At 37.5% G+C, this 19,434-nt stretch overlaps 1 protein-coding gene across 1 annotated transcript; it reads left to right on the forward strand.

Annotated features, from left to right (window-relative positions):
* Positions 1-2,183: 2,183 nt before the first annotated feature.
* On the forward strand, positions 2,184-18,748 carry MINAR2 (membrane integral NOTCH2 associated receptor 2). Its single transcript, XM_059061071.2, has 3 exons — positions 2,184-2,348; positions 14,909-15,136; positions 18,569-18,748. Exons 1-3 carry the CDS (start codon positions 2,184-2,186, stop codon positions 18,746-18,748), a joined length of 573 nt encoding a protein of 190 aa, XP_058917054.1.
* Positions 18,749-19,434: the final 686 nt, after the last annotated feature.

Consider the following 19,434-nt stretch of genomic DNA (forward strand, 5'->3'; position numbering starts at 1 on the left):
AAACAAAAGATAGTAAGAGTATAAACAAATCACTCTGAAATTTCAAAAGAGGGAAAAATCATTTCCCCTACTAGAGAAAATATGTAAAGTTTTTGTGAAAGGCTAGGTATCAGCAATGGCCCATGAAGTATGAATAGGAGGTGGTCAAAATCCAGGGTTGGGAAGAAATATTTCCAGGCAGAAGGACTGGCGTCAGCAGAGGTGTAATTTGGGGGTGAGGAGGGGGTGGGATTTGGCCAGTAGCAGAAGAGGGAGGGGTAAGCTTGATTTCCTGATTATCAGTCATGTAGGCTACCCATAGGGACAGTAGTGTGAAGTAAGAACTGATGGTTTCTGGGGTGACAGTAGAAAAGGGTGGTGGGAGAATATGGAAAGTCAGAAACTGAACTTGTAAACAGAGGAGATAGTATACAAACCTCTGGGCATCTAAAGCACAGTGGAGGAATCTAAAGTGAAGGACGCCTAAGGAAAACTGAAGGCTCATTTCACCTACCTCATACTTTGGCTAAGGAAAACTTCTAATCAAATATATTTGGATCTGGGTTTTGTGTCTCCACTTGGCCAATATAGAGAGCCAAAGAGAAGTAAGGTTCTTCTTGAAGATGTGTGTTATTCCCCAAAGAATCTTTTAGGAAAAGCAAACAGCCCGAGAAATATTTGTTCATTAGATGTGTTCTGGCAACAGCCAGAAAAATCCAGAAAGTACTAAGAACATGCACATACACATAACACACTTGATTCTTTAAACACTTGTGATTTAACTCTTGTTATCAACTGTCATTATGTCATTTCTCCAGTAAGTGTATTGATAAAAACCACTCAAACTTATTTCAAATATTGTAAGACAGTGATAGAGTTTGGGTCCAAAAATTCTTACAGAAAACATTGGTTGTTTAATCCAGTTTGCAGCTATCAGTAGGACAGATGATTTTTTAACATCCTCATGATTTTTGTTATAAAGAAGGTAAGTACTCTCTGGTGTCTTGCTTGATTCAAGAACATCCTAGCTGCTGAGTCTAGTAAGTTATAGGGCACTCTTCTGAAATCTGGTGCTGATATATTCCACATGTGACCTCATTACCTCTGTAAGAAAATCCTTCCTGCTGAATCAGATGGGTTTACAGGGTCACAACCATAACAACCTATGTCTTTTAAAAACTGCTGATGTGTCTGTCCTTTGCCTTCTCAAGAGTAGGAAGGTTCTCTCTTTCTCTAGATGAAAAGCCATACTTTCCCGGTGAGAAGTATGGTCTGCCCAAGGCAGAGTTGCTTGTAATGAGAGAGCTTATCTCCCTTAAAGTCATCCTCACTTCCTGGCTTAAGACGCGTCCACAGCCTCACTCCCACCTCAGCTCCCTGAGTAGGAGGTGGGTTGACTTAGGACAGCACATCATCCAAACCCAGCAGCCATGTTCTCCTTTGGTTCCAAATGTACTTTGTGAACACCAAGACCCATCACAAGAGTTTATACAGCTAGGAACAGAGTCAAAGAGACCTCAGATAGATAATGGGTCAAAGCAGTAGTTTGGGGCACTAAATTACTGTAGCAAACTATCAGATTCTTGCCATTTCCCTACTTGAGCTGAAGCTGACAACCTAAACACGGTTAGATTTCACATGAGCATGAGACTCTGGGAGTAAAAACATGAGAAGAAACAAGATCCCACGTATCACATGTGAGGCTCTGCAGGCAGCGCCAAGTCAGCTGGGTCAGCTCGACAATGTTCAGAGAGAAATATTAAGTAATGTCTCCCTACAGGTGATTGTTTCATGTGCTCCAAACTGTGGATTGTAACCCTGAAATTCTGGCAGCCTTATCCAAAGAGTAGTTCCTCTTAAACTGTTATTCCTAACTCTGTATGGAGAGACATTACATGCTACACATACCTAATTTTGTATCCTATCCAATTTAATGCGTGTGGGCCCAACTGTTCCATTCAAGCACTCTAAACGCACGCGCACACGTGTGCGTGCGTGTGTATGTGTGTGTGTGTGGTGAAAGGTAAGGCAGCGTGCTACATTGTTCCTGTGTGTGGATGTGTCATTTCTAGAGTAGTTTCTGAGCACAGCCCAGAGACCTGGTTTCAGATGCCTGTCAGGCATTCTCAGGCTCATTAATAATGGACAGCTCTGACAGCAGCAGCCTTACTTGCCTTTGTTTTCCACCGTAGATGAAGGGAGACATGGATCTCTCTGTTTTGCCAAATAACAACCATCCTGACAAATTCCTGCAGCTTGACGTGAGGTCTTTAATGAGGAGCTCAGCCCTTCTTCAGGCCAGTCTGGTGAGGTTTCCAGGAGGGAATTACCCTGCTGCACAGCACTGGCAAAACCTTATCTACTCACAGGTAAGATCTGGGAGCGCATAAATACGCGGGCAGGGGCTTGCTTCTTTCTCATTATAGGCCATTTCATCATTTGTGCAAAAAGAAAGCTATAGGGAACAGAGTACAAAGTAGCTGCTCACACTTGCCATAGAAAAGGTCTTTCTCTCTTCCTTAACATAAGGAGACTTTCTCTGATCACTTTATAAATTCTGTGAATTTTCCCAACCATTCGTTTTCCTCCAAGTACTAGCTTCTCAGCCTGTCATTTTAGATTTTGCCTAGCCCTCATTTTATACCTTCCCTTCAAATTTTTTCAAATCAATTACCACATTTGCAAATAAGGCTCTGGGGGGAACACTACCTCTATCTTTTGGGTAGTCTAAGCGTAAAGCATCAGAAGCTTACATTGTGTAGGCTCATGCATGGCCTCTGAGAGAACTGAATCTTGCTTCTACCTCCTTTAGACTGACTCCCTTTCATCTCATGCAAAAGAGACTCAAACAGTGGAACAATGGCAACCTAATGATGGAAAGAAAGAAAACTGAGAGACTTCTCCACCTGGGAAAGGTGCTGGCTATTATTTTAGAGGTTCTTTTTTTTCCATAGGTGTCCATGTGGGCAAGGCTTAACAATCAACCTTCAAACCCAGACTTCATTTCTTGCTTTCTTCTTTTGCATCTTCCTTCTTTTTGCTAACCAAAGGAGAAGAATAAAACTGTGATGAGTTCCATGTGCTGAAATAAACATAAATAAACTTGACTGTTGCACAGCTCATGAAACAGGAATAATCTTTGTTTAATATGTGAGGGCTAATGGGGTTAAGGGTTAGTCAATTTAGAAACAGGAAGAAGCATGTCATTTCAGAACAGATGTGACTGACCTGCAAGCCCCTGCGAATCATTAAATCCTTTGGAGTGGCTCAAATTCCCTAAACAGAAATTTGTTTTCTTTTAAGAAACAGTTGCTACTCATGAGTCCTGGTGTAAAGTGACTCCTTTGTGGTGTGTTTGTGGGCTCCTCGGGACCTTTATCATGAGATCATTCAAAATCAAGTACACTTGGATGAGTATGTAAGTGTTTCCTTCATCTATGAGGATTTTAATTTATTTCCATTGTAAGGCAGCCTATTAGGAAAACTAACTTTTCAATAATTTTGCATCCTTCCCTTTTGTAGTCCTCAAAACCCAAACATACACACCTTTTTGGTGGTTGCTTTTTTTGTGTTTTGTTTAAGTTAAATGTGATGAAATTTTTCCTTTGTCTTATTGTTTATATCATGGAATAAAATGATTCAAAAATCAATTCAGAAAACGTTGGCCCTCCTGTGCTATGAAGTTTAGTCTAAGAAAACATATCCAATAAATTCCTTTGAGGTTGGAACACATCGATCTAACATCTTTTGTTTAGTACTGGAGCTGACCTATTTCCTTCATGTGGAACTCCACAGTTTAAAGCTCTGTTGAATGTTGTTCCTAAACCTGAATGAAATGCAAATTTTTAAAGGGTATCTCTTTCAACAGGCCCTGATGTGTGGATATAGTTATTCAGGGCAAACCAAGAAGGTAAAAATCTGCTTCATATGTCTTTGAATATGTTATCGGTAATTGTAAACTATAGATAAACTTTATTAAGTTATATTTTTACCCTAAAATAAAATGTTAAATGACTGAATAAATATTTCAGTTCAATATACTACTGAAAAAATGCTTGGAGAGAAGGAGTAAATCAATTACAAATTTAGTTAGTTGGGTAGGTGTGGCACAGATTATGAGTAAAAACAATTATATTCGCTACTTTAGATTGCAATATGTCAATAAGTAATTCTCTCCTTGTCTGGATCTTAAAATCCAGGAGTGATATATTCATTGGCAAAAAAATAAATCTAAAAGAAATGAACGTATAAAAGTTTTAAGGGGGCTTCCCTGGTGGCACAGTGGTTGAGAATCTGCCTGCCAATTCAGGGGACACGGGTTCGAGCCCTGGTCTGGGAAGATCCCACATGCCGCGGAGCAACTGGGCCCGTGAGCCACAACTACTGAGCCTGCGCGTCTGGAGCCTGTGCTCCACAACAAGAGAGGCCGTGATAGTGAGAGGCCCGCGCATCGCGATGAAGAGTGGCCCCCACTCGCCGCAACTAGAGAAAGCCCTCGCACAGAAACGAAGACCCAACACAGCCGAAAAAAATATAAATAAACTAATTAATTAATTTTTTTAAAAAAGTTTTAAGTAGCTGTGGTGATACCTGGAATAAGGCACTGAATATACCAGGTGAATTTAGGTGTTAGGGATACAGAAGGTGGTAGGCAACTATTAAATAGTTCTTAATTTAAAACCCTCGCTCTGTTGGCTTAATGTCTCATTCTGCTGGGGAGACATTAAGCCAATTGGGAGAACGTTGAATAAAGAGATTTGAAACTTGGTTTCTTGTCTCAAATCCACAATAAACAAATTTGAAAGACGTAAATTATGGCCCTTATTCAGTCCATGCCTTAGTATTTCCATGTGCAAAATTAGGATAATGCTCATTTTACATATTTCCTTAAAACTGACAGCAAATATAAGGTAAAAACAATTGACAGGGTTTCCTATAAGAGTATAAGACATGCGTATCATCATCATTTGCCAGTATTCCAAAATGTGTTAAAATTACCCTATCATTAGAATTTGGAAAATAGCCAATAATACCACTTGCATTTTTTGATGTATACGGTGGATGCAGGGTGGTATGTGTGCATGTAGGTGTTAGAGGATGTAGTCAATACATCTGTCAAGCTATGTGGCTAACTCAAGCAGTTAGATTTTATACTCCCATGAAACCCACACAAACTTCAGGGTTGTGTCAGCTTACCCTTTGGTCTCATACCCTCCATGTGCATGGTGTTTAGAATTCAGACTACCTCATGGAATGTCAAAGGACTTAGCCTACAAACATTGCCTCCAACGTTGGTAGTAACTCAACAGTTAAAACAAAGATCTCCTAGGGACTTGCCTGGCAGTCCAGTAGTTAAGACTCCCCACTTCACTGCAGGGGCCACAGGTTTGATCCCTGTTCAGGGAACTAAGACCCTACATGCCATGTTGCATGCCAAAAAAAACAGAAAACAAAACAGAGTACTGTATTTATATCCATGATTTATCTTTTAAGCTTTTTTAAAATTCACATTCCACCTTCAGAGGCAATTCTCTAAGCCATTTTACACAAACGGAAGCAATACCATACGTATAGAAAAGTAAGCACAGATGTCCTCAGGCACGCCAGTATCTCCAGACACTGTTCATTCCCTCTGTGTGCATACACAGGTCACCTGTATTTGCAGGGAGAGAGTACAATCAAATGTTTCTTGATTCCACTAGATTTATACTTCTTAAGTTCTTTCAACTAGAGAAATAAAGAAGCTTCCTAATAAATTTCTTTTCAGTGCAATGAACAAACTTTTGTCAAAACCTAATGTTTCTGGTTGTTAAAATAATGTGGAGCATGTATCTGATGAAGGCATTTGGAATTGTATCCCAATTATTTCTGCCAATCCCTTTATAAAATGAGGTAATTAAAGGGAAAAGCTGATTCCTTTTTTTTTGGTATAAATGATAAAACATGTTTTTTCAGATTTTGTGGTAAGATTTTTTTTTTTCTGATTAGCAGTTAGACTTCAGAATCTTTTCAGGTTAATCTATTTCTTATATCTTTTCCTGGCTTCCATCACATCTGTTTGAGAACCCAGGGGATTTCTGTACTAAACCTTTGAAATGGAACAAAAGACCAAGGGTAAGGAGGTTGCCCTTCCCTTGGTTTCTAGACAATGTCATATACTGGGTGTATTTCCTAATCACCTTTCCTCACTTTTTTTTCAGTCTTATAACTCTTTTCCCTTTAAATTCTAATGTCTCTTCTTTCTATCTTAGTTTTGTTTTTTGGGGGGGGGATATCATAACTGTATTTCACAATCTGTCTCTGAACACGTGTCATGCCTTCTCCTGGACTGTCTCTATTCCCAATACTCCATTTCCTGTTTCAAAAAGAACAGCCTCCTATGTGCAATAGACTCCTGTTTTTAAGCTTATATTTGGGCAAATTTTATAGGACTTTTGAGGTACTTTATTTTCTAGGAAGTAAATTGAGGAGCATCACTGAGCTGCTCAGGCAATTATCAGGACATGATTTATCAAGTTATGCTAAATTTACACAGTTCACAAAATCTCCACTGGGGTCAGAAATTCACCCTTGGATGGTATGCTGCCAGAAGCATTACCCACTTTTTCCCATCACACTGCTCCCAGATGAGACCCAAATGCCTCTGACACTGAAACTGTATTAAAAGCACTGTGTGTGTCACAGGAACACATGTGGGACTCCAGAGCCCTGGTTACATGGAGAGGAAGCCAGGAGAGGGGGTTAAAGAGAGGTCTGGGTCAGACCAGGAAGGCTTCAGAGGGTGTTGTCTAGATTTTTAAATTTTATCCTGAAAATTTGGAGGCGTTGATGAAAATTTTTAAGCAAGAGGATCACGTGATCAAATTTGTGTTTCATAAAGGTAACCATTCTAGCAATTTTGGAAAACAGAATTATTGTGGTCACTGGGGAGGTGCTTTCCAAGAAAAGTTGTCTGTGGGCTCACATGTGCAATATAAACAAAATGCCTTGTTTGCATTATGATTATGATAGGAATTACATTGTATGTGTAGACCAAACTGGGGAAATGGAAGTCTTTATGATCTTGATTCTCCCAGTTCATGAACATGGTATATATTTCCATTTATCATGCTCTTTGTATAGCCTTCAATTATGTCTTATATTTCTCCACATAGAAGTTTTGCATACAGTTGTAAGGTTTATATCTAAATACTGATAGTAATTACTGCTCTTAAGAATAGGACCTTTTAAATCATGTTTTATAATAAAGTATTACATATGCTATTGATTATTGTATATTGATTTTGAATCCAGAAATTGTATTAAAATCTATTTTACTTTGATGGTAAATATTCCTGTAGATAATCATGTCATCTACTGTTTTGTTTCAACCTTGTATTTATTTATTTAATTTTTAGTGTATTGCTCAGAACTCCGCAATAACGTATGAATGTTTGTGATTACTGGCATCCTTGTATTAATTCTGAAACCAAGATAAATATTTGAACCATTAAGTAAACAGTGCCCTGGAAGTTTTGGGCAGATTCTCTTAGTTTAAGAAAGTTTCCTACTATTTCCATCTTGCTAGGAAATTTGCTCTAAATATGTTTCAATATTTTCCAAATATTTTTCAGTATGTACTGCAAACTTCTGTGTTGTTTCTTTCCTGATAATTGGTGAGTCTCATTAATCTTCAAATATTAAACCATAATCCTGGTAAAACATCCTTTTCTGGTATAAATCTTTCCTATCCTGGTATATAAAATATACATATTGTAGGATTCTGTTTAGCAATATTTTATTAATGATTTTTTCATTTATGTTTATAAGAGAAATTGGCCTATAATAAATTACCTTTTCTTTTACCTACTGCTCTTGTCTGGAGTTTATACCAACTTCATAAAATGAGTTGGGGAGTATTCCTTGTTTTTCTATATTCTGGAAGAGTTCAACAAGACAGAAATGAGATAGAAATTATCTGTTTCAAGAATGTCTGAGTGCTGATTACAACATTCATTCAGCCTGTTGTTCCTAAAGCTGTGTATGGTTGGGGTCAATTTTAAACTATTGATTCAGTTAGTCAAATGATCACTGGTTTATTAACATTTCCTATTTTTTCCTTAATTAAATTTGGTTAAGTTATATTATGTGGGAAATTGCCCAACTGCGTGTAAATTCTTAAAGTTACCCCTATTACACTTCTTAATCTGTGCTATGTAATTTCTCATTTTCCTTTTACATTTCTAGCATTGTGAGTTTGTATCTTTTTTTTTTTCCTGAGAAGTATTACCGGAGATATTTTTAATTGGTTTAGCCTTTTCAAAGAAATAGCTTTAAATATGGTTGATTCTCTCTGTTGTATATTTGGGTTATTTTTCTTCATAATATTTATTGATTTCTCCTTCTATCCTTATTATTTCATGTTGACAATTTTCTTAGATTTACTCTGCAGTTTCCTTTTAAGGCTTTGAATTAGATGTTTCTTACTTCATTAATTTTCTCATTCTGCTTTTATAATGTGAGCACATATGCTTATAATACTCCCTCAAAGGCTATTTCAGCTCCATTTTTCATTTTCATTCTGCCTAAGTTTTTAAATTCCCATCATTTATTTGAAATGTATGTTTTAATTTCTACAAAATGTGGTAATTTACATTATCTTTTTGACATTAATGTCTAAATTTCTAATAAGTTGTCTGTGATCAAAGAGCATGATCTATATAATATTGAATGTCTGAAATTTCTTTTAGAGTCCAGTACATTAACAATTTTTGTAAATATTCAATGTGTTTGTTTGTTTGTTTTGCGGTATGCGGGCCTCTCACTGTTGTGGCCTCTCCCGTTGCGGAGCACAGGCTCCGGATGCACAGGCTCAGCGGCAATGGCTCACGGGCCTAGCCACTCCGCGGCAAGTGGGATCTTCCTGGACCGGTGCACGAACCCGTGTCCCCTGCATTGGCAGGCAGACTCTCAACCACTGCGCCACCAGGGAAGCCCTCAATGTATTTTTAAAATGAGTATTTTTAGTCGTTGAATAATGACATCAGTGTCCTTGATCAAATGTGTTGGTTTCATTGTTCAAACCCTCTTTATATTTAATAATTGTTTTATCTGCTTGGTAAAAAATTATATGTATAAATTTCTCCTAGTTATCTCAAGTTTTGCTTTATATATTTGAGATTATTTTACTAGAGGCATACAAGTTTAGAAATATTATATTTTACTGATTATGCCTACATTTATTCATTTTCCACCAACACTTTCTTCACCTAAAAAAGTCTTTTACCTGAAAGTTTATATATACTTTCTTAGTAGTTAGTCAGGCTAAATTATGTTGTGGAAACAAATATGCCCAAATTCTTAGTGACTTGACTCAATAAAATGTATCTGTCATTCACACAAGATCTGTTGCATGTGGGAAAATTATCCTAGTGGCTTGCTTCCAAGTGGAACCCAGACTGTTCCTTTTTTAGGCTCTATTATATCAGAATTTTTATGATGCTTGTAGCTAGAAAAGAGAGAGACTAAGCCAAGGATCAGGGATTTTAGGGGTCAAGCCTATCTCCCAATCTAGCTATTGTATGCCCATGAAGAAGAAATGGGTTTGCTGAGCACCTAGCCAAACTCTGCCACAGTCTGTCATTCTATTAAACATATATATACTTATATATTTCATCTTCCTACACACAGCATTCATCCTTCCCCAGAGGTACTAACACCAAAGTGAGCCACTCACTGCATTTAGTGGATGTCCCAACCGTATCATTCTATAATCTTTGTTGGAATAGGAACGGGATCGCTACAGTAATTCTTCCTTTCTGAATAGGAAAAGTGAAAGACGACAGACACTACCCAAAGTAATTCTGAGATTCCACTGAAAATAATGTGTGGGTCTCCTTCCTTGAAGGTGAGGAAGGTGGATTAGGCCATGATTCTGGTTTTTAGAAGACTTCCTGCTGCATTGTTCTCTAGGATCCCCAGTCCTTCCCCCTAGGAAGCTGCCCCTTGTTCATCATTCTCTTTTGCCATATCAGAGTGGACCCTCCCTCGAGGCTGTAGAAGCTTCAAAATTTACTCCTATTTATGGATATTTGGAGGCATAGTGTATTGTTGTTTTGTTTTTATAACTTTGAACAATCAAAAGCTTTTAGGTCTAGGCTTGTGGTTTCTTTGGTGATACATATCTTATAAAACTTAGTGTGAGCTATTTATTAATGTAATCATATCTATTTTGTTGCAGTCAGTTCTATAGGTCAATAAACACACCTTAAGTTCTCTTAAGGCATAGCTCTCAAATAGGCTTTCTTTCTTGTTTTGGGCTGCGTCGCGAGTGCTTTTCTCTGCTGTGTCGGGTCTTTGTTGCAACACTCGGGCCTCTCTCCTGTCACAGGCTTCTCTCTACTTGTGGGGCGTGGGCTCCAGAGCACGTGGACTCTGTAGTTTGCAGCACACAGGCTCTCTAGTTGAGACGTGCAAACTCAGTAGTTGTGGCTCATGGCTTAGTTGCCTCGCAGAATGTGGGATCTTAGTTCCCAGACCAGGGATCGAACCTGCGTCCCCTGCATTGGAAGGTGGATTCTTTACCAGTGGACCACCAGGGGAGTCCCTCAAGTAGGCTTTAATGGTTTGCTTTTCTGCCTTCATTTCTCCATCCTTTAACTCAATGACAAACACCTGGAGGCAGTCAGGAATAATTGTTTTGAAACCACACCCTAACAGGACCTTTACCCTGAGTCACTTCATTCAGCTAAGAAGTTTTTTATTTTTTAATGCTTTATTTATTTATTTATTTATTTATTTATTTATTTATTTATTTATTTATTTATTTATGCCTGCATTTGGTCTCTGTTGCTGTGAGCAGGGGCTACTCTTTGTTGCGGTACATGGGCTTTTCATTGCGGTGGCTTCTCTTGTTGTGCAGCACAGGCTCTAGGGCGCGCAGGTTTCAGTAGTTGTGGCTCACAAGCTCTAGAGCACAGACTCAGTAGCTGTAGCACACAGGCCTAGCTGCTCTGCGACATGTGGGATCTTCCTGTACCAGGGATCGAACCCGTGTCCCCTGCAGTGGTGGGTGGATTCTTAACCACAGCGCCACCAGGGAAGTCCCAGCTAAGAAGATTTAATCTGCATTTTTTTCCCTCAATCTATTTTTTTAAATAATTCTATATCTTAGTGTTTGAGGTCTATAAACAGTCCGATTTTTAACAATAGAAGGCATCAAATTTCCAGGGTTTCTCTACTCTCTTCTTGCAAACTATTCAGTTCTTTCTCTAATGTCATCTTTTTCTTGTATTACCCCAGTACTGTGATCCTTGTACATAAATGCTCTGATTATTTATAATACCTCTCATACAGCTACAGGGGATTAGATTCCAAATGACCACAGATGACACTTATACCAAACATTTTTCACTGTATTATGTGAATAATCATCAATCCAGCTTCCAATATCCCTTTCATCCCTTTCCACTTCTTGACTTCTAAGCCAAGGTCCACATTTGTAGAATTTCAATATATCACTTTCTGTATTAAGGAACATAGGCTAGGCTACACTGTAATGACAAAATATCTCTAACTAAAAAGAAGAAAAAGCATTCTTGTGCATGTCTGAGGAAGGGCAGATGGGTTTGGGGGGCAATTCTTTTCCAAGCAGTATCCCAGGGCTTGAAGTTCTTTCATCTTAAAGCTCTGCCATCTCAGAATCCTTGCTTACACACACAATAGACACAAAATAGACACAAAAATGGAAAGTGAGGAAGAGTGAGCCAAAAATCTTGTTGGAGAATTCAGGGGCTCATCTTGGAAGTGGTCTCTGTTACTTTTGTCCACACATCATCAGAAGAGCTGGCCCCAGTTTAACTTCAAACAGCCTAATAAAGGCAGTCATCCCTTGTACTCAGGAAGGGAAAACAAAATTGCTGAATATTTAACCAAATACCAGCTCTTGTTTCTTTATGTTTGCCTGCTATATCTTTTTTTATACTTTCACTCTCATTTTTTCTGAGTCCTTATATTTTAGGTATTTCTCTTGTAAATATTATATAATTAAATTTAATTTTTAAAATCTGATATGACAGTCTGTCATTTAAATAGAGGGTTTAGTCTATTTACATTTAACATGATTATTTCAAAAATTTTTCTATTTTCCTAAGACTTTCTCCTCTATATTCTTTGTTTCAGGTTTCTTACCTTTTAGATTAATTTTCCTTTATCCATTTTCTTCTGCTCTACCAATTTAGAAGCTATACATTCTTTCTCTATTTTTTAGTAATATCTCAATATTCTCACTGAAATGATTTCTTAAAATTTCCTAATTAAATATATCTGTTAAACTTTTAACTGTACAGTTTCAGTTTTCTCTTATCTTAAAACTCACAAATTAGTGGTTATTATTATTTCGATTTTACCATAAAATCAGTGCTTCCTTAGATTTCTGTATATATTTGTCAGTTTTTTCTTCTTTGTTTTGCCTAGCATTCCTTCTTGCCTCTTAATCTTTCATTCTTATCAGGTTTCTTCTTACTGAAGTACATTTTTTATAGATTCCTTCTTTTCTGGCCTATTAATTGTATATTCTCAGTGTTTGTCTGAAAGTCTTCTATATCACTCTTTCTATTAAATGATAGCTTACTTATACATAAATGACATAAATAATGACTAAAGTGTATAAAGGGTAAATGGACAAAGTAATGGTTAATACAGAAGAGCCTAGGTAAGCTTTGAAGTGTTACTTTCCTTTAAGTATTTTTTAAAAGAAGTTATTTTAGAGCTTATATGAGTAAAATAATGGAATTACTGTTGAGTTGCCTTTTGTTGAACGTAGTCCATCTAGAATGTGGAGTGAAAAGTTAAAATCAAATACATGCTTTGTTTCCTTTCTTAAGAGATTTTGAAAATATTTATCAAAATAAAAAAGAACCTCAACCATGGTTAGTATTTTCTATTTCTTCCATAAAATTCTTAATAAAGTTATTCTATTAATTTTCCCTTCACATGTCCTTCAGACATGAAATTGTCATGCAATGCAAAAATAAATAGCACCAAGTTCTAGGCTGAACATCAAACATTCAAGAATATAGTTTAGAATTAAGGGCTTGAATGTTCTTTTAAAAATAGCTCTGATTATTTTTCTGTCTTTTGTATATTAGTTTTTCAAGGTCTTTATACATTGTAATAGAAAGTATTATTTTTTCTTAATCCCCCAAACTGTATTTTTCTGATTTACAGAGCTTTCTTATTTAAGAAGCTCAAGGAATAGTCCAGCAGGCAAGAAAATTGACACAGTCAATTTTTCAATGTCAGAAGAATTATTTCTCTTCAAAGATAATCAAAGATATCTAGCCTTGAAGAAAAAAACTTGAGTCAGAATTATGCTAAACTGAAACTATCTAAATTTTGTATCAAATTGTTTTTTCTCAATTCAGAAACATTTTTCATGAGGTCATCCATCTTAAAGATAAACACTAAGTCAAGATGATTTATTATTTCATTACAAACTTCAATATTATGGAATATAAATTGATTCTGAGCAGACCAACGACTTAATAAAGTCAGAGATGATCTCCGAGTTGAAAGTCAGAGATGATCTCCAAGTTGATCACTAAGTATGTAAAAAATGCCTGGATAAAGAAAATTAAATAATCCTAAGGCCTAAGAATGTGACTGGTTTTATCTAGATGATTTTTTGCCAGCCATTTCAGAAGGAAACTATATATCATATTAGTTCACAACTTAGTTTATACAAACACATATTTAATGTGACCTATATACTGCAAAAGATGCTGAGGGAATCAGTGTATTAATGATTATAAATATAACTCAGAAAAATATTAATTGCTATTGAAACTTCTCTGTTTAAGGCTTAAATATGTGAAACACATTTATTGAAAAAAAATCCTGTAAATTAATGAAATGTGTCACCAGTTTTTAAGGATTAGACCTAAGTGTTCCAAAAATTAAGTTATGTGGAATTCCTCTCCCGTGATGCCCCATCATAAATGAGACATTACTATAAACTTTTTTTTCTTCTCAATTTTATTTGGCCAATGAACAAATTTTAATCTAAAATTTTTCTACCTTTGCGATAGTTTTGTAGTCATAAGAAAAAAAAGCAAAGTAAAAATATAAAGGTCATACCAGACAAAGAAAAACCACTTTGTATGATTCCATTTATATAAATGAATACAAACTGACCTATGCTGTTATCCTACTGGTTATCCTTAGGGAGGGAGAGGGATAGTAACTGGAAGGCAGCATGAGGTGTGCTGGTAATGGTTTGTTTCTTGGTAGTATCATGGGTCTATTTGGTATGTGAAAATTTACAATATATGCACTTTTCTACATATATATCATGCTTTAATTTAAAAAAGTTTTTAAACATCTAAAAGTCAGAATTAGAGCCTTCCAATAGACAGCTGGTCTGTAGCTACATATAGGAGGGCAATGCTAAGTTAGTCCAGTTCTCCAAGCTGCCTGAAATAAGAGTCCTAAGGGAGTTCCCATGAAAGCCAAGACATATCTATAAAATGCCTTTTAATCTTGATTTTGCTGGATTAATACAGCAATGTTAATTTTTTTAAATCAGTCATGGAATGCACAAGCAGAAAGAAGTAAAATGTCAAATCTCAGTGCAAACAAGCTGCGGGAAAATGGCTTTGTTTAGAATTCTACTATTTGAATTAAAGAACATTGTCCTTTCTCTGTTGTTATAAAATAGCATTTTAATGAATGATTACTGAAGCTCAACAAGATCACATGCAAAGAAATAACTCAATTAATGGTAGGATCCTAGGTCAAACTGGATCCTAGAATTCTTCCTTCATTCATTGTCCTAATCTGTTGGGCTTCCAGGCAGAATCAGCAAGCTTTCAGGTACAGTTATTTCACGTTGCCTTCTTTGTCATCAGTGACCTATCGGTAAGACAAACTTTGTCACTGTGCCTCCTGACAGAGAGAGAAGAAGAATATTACTGCTCAACGAATGAGGAGATCCAGTGTGGAGGGTGCTGTGACCACAGAGAGCCCCCCACCATCCCTGTCATCAGTTCTGAAGAATAACCCACTATACGGTGATGTGAGTTTGGAGGAAGCTATGGAAGAAAGAAAAAATAATCCTTCTTGGACCATTGAGGAATATGACAAGCATTCCCTGCACACAAACCTCTCTGGGCATCTGAAGGTACTCAAGGCAAAGAACTCCTTTAATTGATGAGAGAGATCAGTTAAATAATCCTAAAAGAAATGGGTACTGGAGGTGAAAGGCACTCTTCACTAGGCACAAAATTTCCAGATTTCAGGTCATTTTGGCCTCTGGCTTCACTTTCTCTCTCCTAGTCAGCAGTTTTGTTTATTTATGTGTTTTGTGTTTTACAATTTCAGCAATTACCAGCATCTCTACAGGGTAGAGAGAAAGAAATGGTGTGACACAGAAGAAGGGTTTACCTGGAAGCTTTCAGGTTTTGAAAGTTAATTTGCCAGATTAAGTATGTTTTCCTCTAGTTTTGTGATCATCTGTGTTCATGAGTACTTAAGAGTTCCTTATTCTACATTTATTCAAAAATATTGACTAAATGCTCTGTCTTAGGCACTGTGCAAGGCAGTTTTCATCAAAGATCATTTTATATCAAGCCTACTCAGTGATTTAAGATTGCAAATTTACATTTTGGACATTTTCCTGTGTCTCAGTAACAAAACAAAACAAAAACATTTCAACACAGGAGAAGTATGCAATGAACTCATTCACCCAGGTTAAACCCAATTCAAGTTTTTCTTTTTTTTCCCCCTGGTATCACTCATCAAATAGAGGGTCTAGGAATACCTGAAAAGCAGGGAGAGAGGCCCTCTGTTTTCTGAGTGGACTGGATTCCTACCCAGCCTTGGCTAGCCTCTGCCCACCCTAGGGCCAGAAAGGTCTGACATTTTCCAAGTATACTTCCTTGAACAATGTATGTCTGTTCTAAACCCCATACTTGAATCACCTACAGATTTTTCCTGCTGAAGGGGACAGCATTATGTCCCTCTAAAGTCCTACACTTTTTAAAATCTCAAGTGTGCACTCCTTGAAATAGTGTCCAAAGTCTTTGGAGTTTCTTAGTCTCCTAGTGGATTTAGTGTATCTCCTCTTTAATGTAGCCTCTTTTCCAGAGACGTTTCCATAACAGATGCTCCCGCCTAGCAACAATAATCTTGTATTTTGTATCAGGAATCTAAAGATCAATACCTCTAGGATATAACCTTCTGCACCTAGGAAAAAGTGTATTGATTTATTTCGCAACAATTTATTGACTGTATGCTAGAGCCTCTGTTCTTTTCTTTGTTGTTTACATGAATGACAAAGGGACTATAAAGATGAATATGACTCTCCTTGCCCTCAAAATTTTATCTAACTGAGCAAAGTAACAATAACTCTAGAGAGGACAGAGGAAGTGACAAAATAGGGGAAGAGGGTAGTGGATAGAGGATAGGAAGAATAGTGGAAAGTGCTGTGCAGATCAGAAGAGGACAAAGTCACCCTGGATTATAAGAAGGCTTTATGAAAAAGTTAATTTATGCTGGACTTGAAGAATGTGTACAATTCCAGAAGACATAGATCGTTTGTGTGAGTGGAGAGGCCCTCTTCTGTCAGAAGTGGCAAGAAAAAAGGCACATATACAAGAGTGTGAGAGTTTGTCAGAACAATAGGTAGTCCAGTTTTGCTGGAGCTACAGTTTAAGTAATAGAATAATGGGGGGAAAAGGGCTAACAAACAGACTCAAAAAAAAAGAAAAAGTTCAAATGTAAGGCTAAAGAAACTGAACATTATTGGCACTGAGGGGTAATATTTTGTTGGACAATACCATGACTTATGCTTAGGAAGACTGAACGTGAATTGCTGGATGCATTGCTTTACGAAAACCAGGGCCAGCACCCTCCCCACCCGTCCTCTACCTATACACTCACCTCAGAGCAGAGGCCCGTCAAGTCAGAGGCTTGTATGCAGACCTCATGATGCTATTTTGCGAGATGCTTCTGGAAGTCATGGCTTTTGTTTTTATTAGGATCTCTTCTTGACCTCATCATTTCAACTTCTTTCATCACCGTCCCTACCCATATCTCCTAATTAGCAGACAGAGACCCCAACCTAATTTCTGAAACCTTTTCAACTACTTTACAGGCCATGAAAGTTCCATGTGCTTTTGGCCACTCCCAATTTTCTAAATTACTAACTTTATGAATAAGAAAGGAGAAAAGAAGCCCATATTTAGTTACAAAGGCAAGCTATAGGCAGAATGTAAGAGAGGATAGTCTCCATTATGGAAGTTCTTACTGAAGAATGAGACATTAAACTTGCAGGCAAAGTGCAGGCCTCTGATTAGGACACAGATACAAATGAAGAATAAGAGTGAAGTAGGTAAGGATTTTTAAATCAGCTATCCTTTTGCACAGGTCATCCAAATTTTATTTTAATGTTTTCGCTTTTCTAAGACTGGGAAGTTGAACCTAGTAGCGATGTGATGGAAGAGTTATATTGCCATCCCCAGAATCCACCCAGCTCCCCTTCCTCGTTTAGCAGTCTGAAGCTAGTTCATTACCCTTGTGTCCAGCCATGGAAACTGGCTGACTTTAAGTCCACTGAGCCTAGAGAGGCAGAGAGAGGGTGGGCAGCCCAGCTACAAGCCATTGCAATACTCCAAATGAGAAATAATAAGGCCTGAAGTGGTTTTATGAAAATAGAGATTCAGCATTCACCATAAATTTGTTGTATGTCTACTAGATGCCAGGTATAGATACTGAATCATTAGCACTGAAAAACAGCAGGATAAAATAGAAGGGAAAAAAATATGTGTGTATATATATGTTTTAGATGTATAGACAGTAGAGTTTGCAGATGATTCATTGGACATAGGAGATGAATTGAGTTGAAGACAATTTCTCAGGGTTGAATGGGAGACAAGGCCAGTGAAAGAATCAGAGACATGGGGACTAGGAGGTGATGTGGGAAAGGATATACTGGGTCCTTTCTCCAGAAGGTCAAACAGTGCCAGAGTTTCTGCATGCCAACTTGCTGTATTCCACTACAAGGAAGACCAGAAGATTGAGAAGCATGGAAAAGACTCTTTACTCTTGGTCTTACTCCTCCTTCCATGGAAGTCAGCTTCTGGATTTACTGAAAAACTCAGCAAACATCTTTATCCCTATTATGCCAACAAAATCAAACCCCCAAGGCTCCGCCAAGGCAAGAAATTTTAATTTTATTTAAACTCACTAACCTGATTGACACACAGTATTTATGAGTTGTAAGAGACACGAAATTAGCGAAAAGATGACAGAAACACTCTTGTGTTTCTGACCCTGCAATGTGAGCAATTTATTCAGTAAGCCATGCCGACTTCCTAATGAATTCTCATGCAGACCTACAGGTTGAAGCTGAGGATTCCTGGTCAGCCAGGAGGCTGTAGCTGCATGTTCCTGCTATTCAGGGAAGCCTAGCCTCTCTTATTTGAGCAGTGACACTTAAACCTCACTTAGGACAGTGTGAATGTGGACGTAAAGTACTTTTACGGTCTTGTTCTGCAATTTCATTGAGTCTGTAAGACTGACTGATCCTATTCTTCGTGTAATTTTCTTTTAGGAAAATCCTAATGACCTACGGTTTTGGTTGGGAGACATGTACACACCCGGTTTTGATACCTTACTGAAAAAGGAAGAAGAACAAGAGAAGCATTCAAAATATTGTCGTATAGGTCTGATTTTGCTCCTCATTGCCTGCGTCTTGGTTTCCATAGTAACTGTTAGCACTTTTTTCACCTAAAGAAACTGCCACAGACACAGTGACATTTCTTTAAAATCTTTCTAAATAAACATTTGCAGAAAAACTTGTTTACAGAGTGTGAATGTATTGTTGATGGTTCAGTCAAATGTAATTGTCTCATAGAATGCAAACGTTGTTTGAGATATGCTAACTTTCTCTACTTTGTCCTATGAAACCTTCATAAGAATCCCAGCCTGAGCTTTGTCCTTTGAGAAGCAAGAATTCTGGGGATCGTAACCACTAAAAAGTTAATACAGACAACCGAACTTAAACACTTAGATAGCGAACAAAACAGCACCAACAACTGTCAGCAGCTTTGTCCTAATGCTTACACTATATTCACCTTGTTTTTATTTCTATTTTTATTTCTTTTTTGATTATTATTTTTTATTGGAGTATAATTGCTTTACAATGTTGTGTTAGTTTCTGCTGTACAATGAAGTGAATCAGCTGTATGGATACCTATGTCCCCTCCCTCTTGGACTTCCCTCCACCCCCAAATCCCACCCTTCTAGGTCATCACAGAGCACCGAGCTGAGCTCCCTGTGCTGTACAGCAGGTTTTTAAACACTGTTATCACCCTCCTGTCATCACTAGGAAAGTTGAGCAGATCATTTTTTGGCCAACTGCCAGGTATACAGGATACAAGCTTCTGGTCATGCTGCCTGTTGGGTTGGATTCATGCA

This window comes from Kogia breviceps, chromosome 4 (assembly GCF_026419965.1).
Source record: "Kogia breviceps isolate mKogBre1 chromosome 4, mKogBre1 haplotype 1, whole genome shotgun sequence".
Taxonomy (NCBI): Eukaryota; Metazoa; Chordata; class Mammalia; order Artiodactyla; family Physeteridae; genus Kogia; species Kogia breviceps.

Excerpts from the sequence above, each read along its gene's own strand:
- MINAR2 (XM_059061071.2), top strand. The coding sequence starts at position 2,184 with ATGGATCTCTCTGTTTTGCCAAATAACAACCATCCTGACAAATTCCTG. Across the intron at positions 2,349-14,908 it reads AAAACCTTATCTACTCACAG|AGAGAGAAGAAGAATATTAC; the intron begins GTAAGATCTGGG and ends GCCTCCTGACAG. Across the intron at positions 15,137-18,568 it reads ACCTCTCTGGGCATCTGAAG|GAAAATCCTAATGACCTACG; the intron begins GTACTCAAGGCA and ends ATTTTCTTTTAG.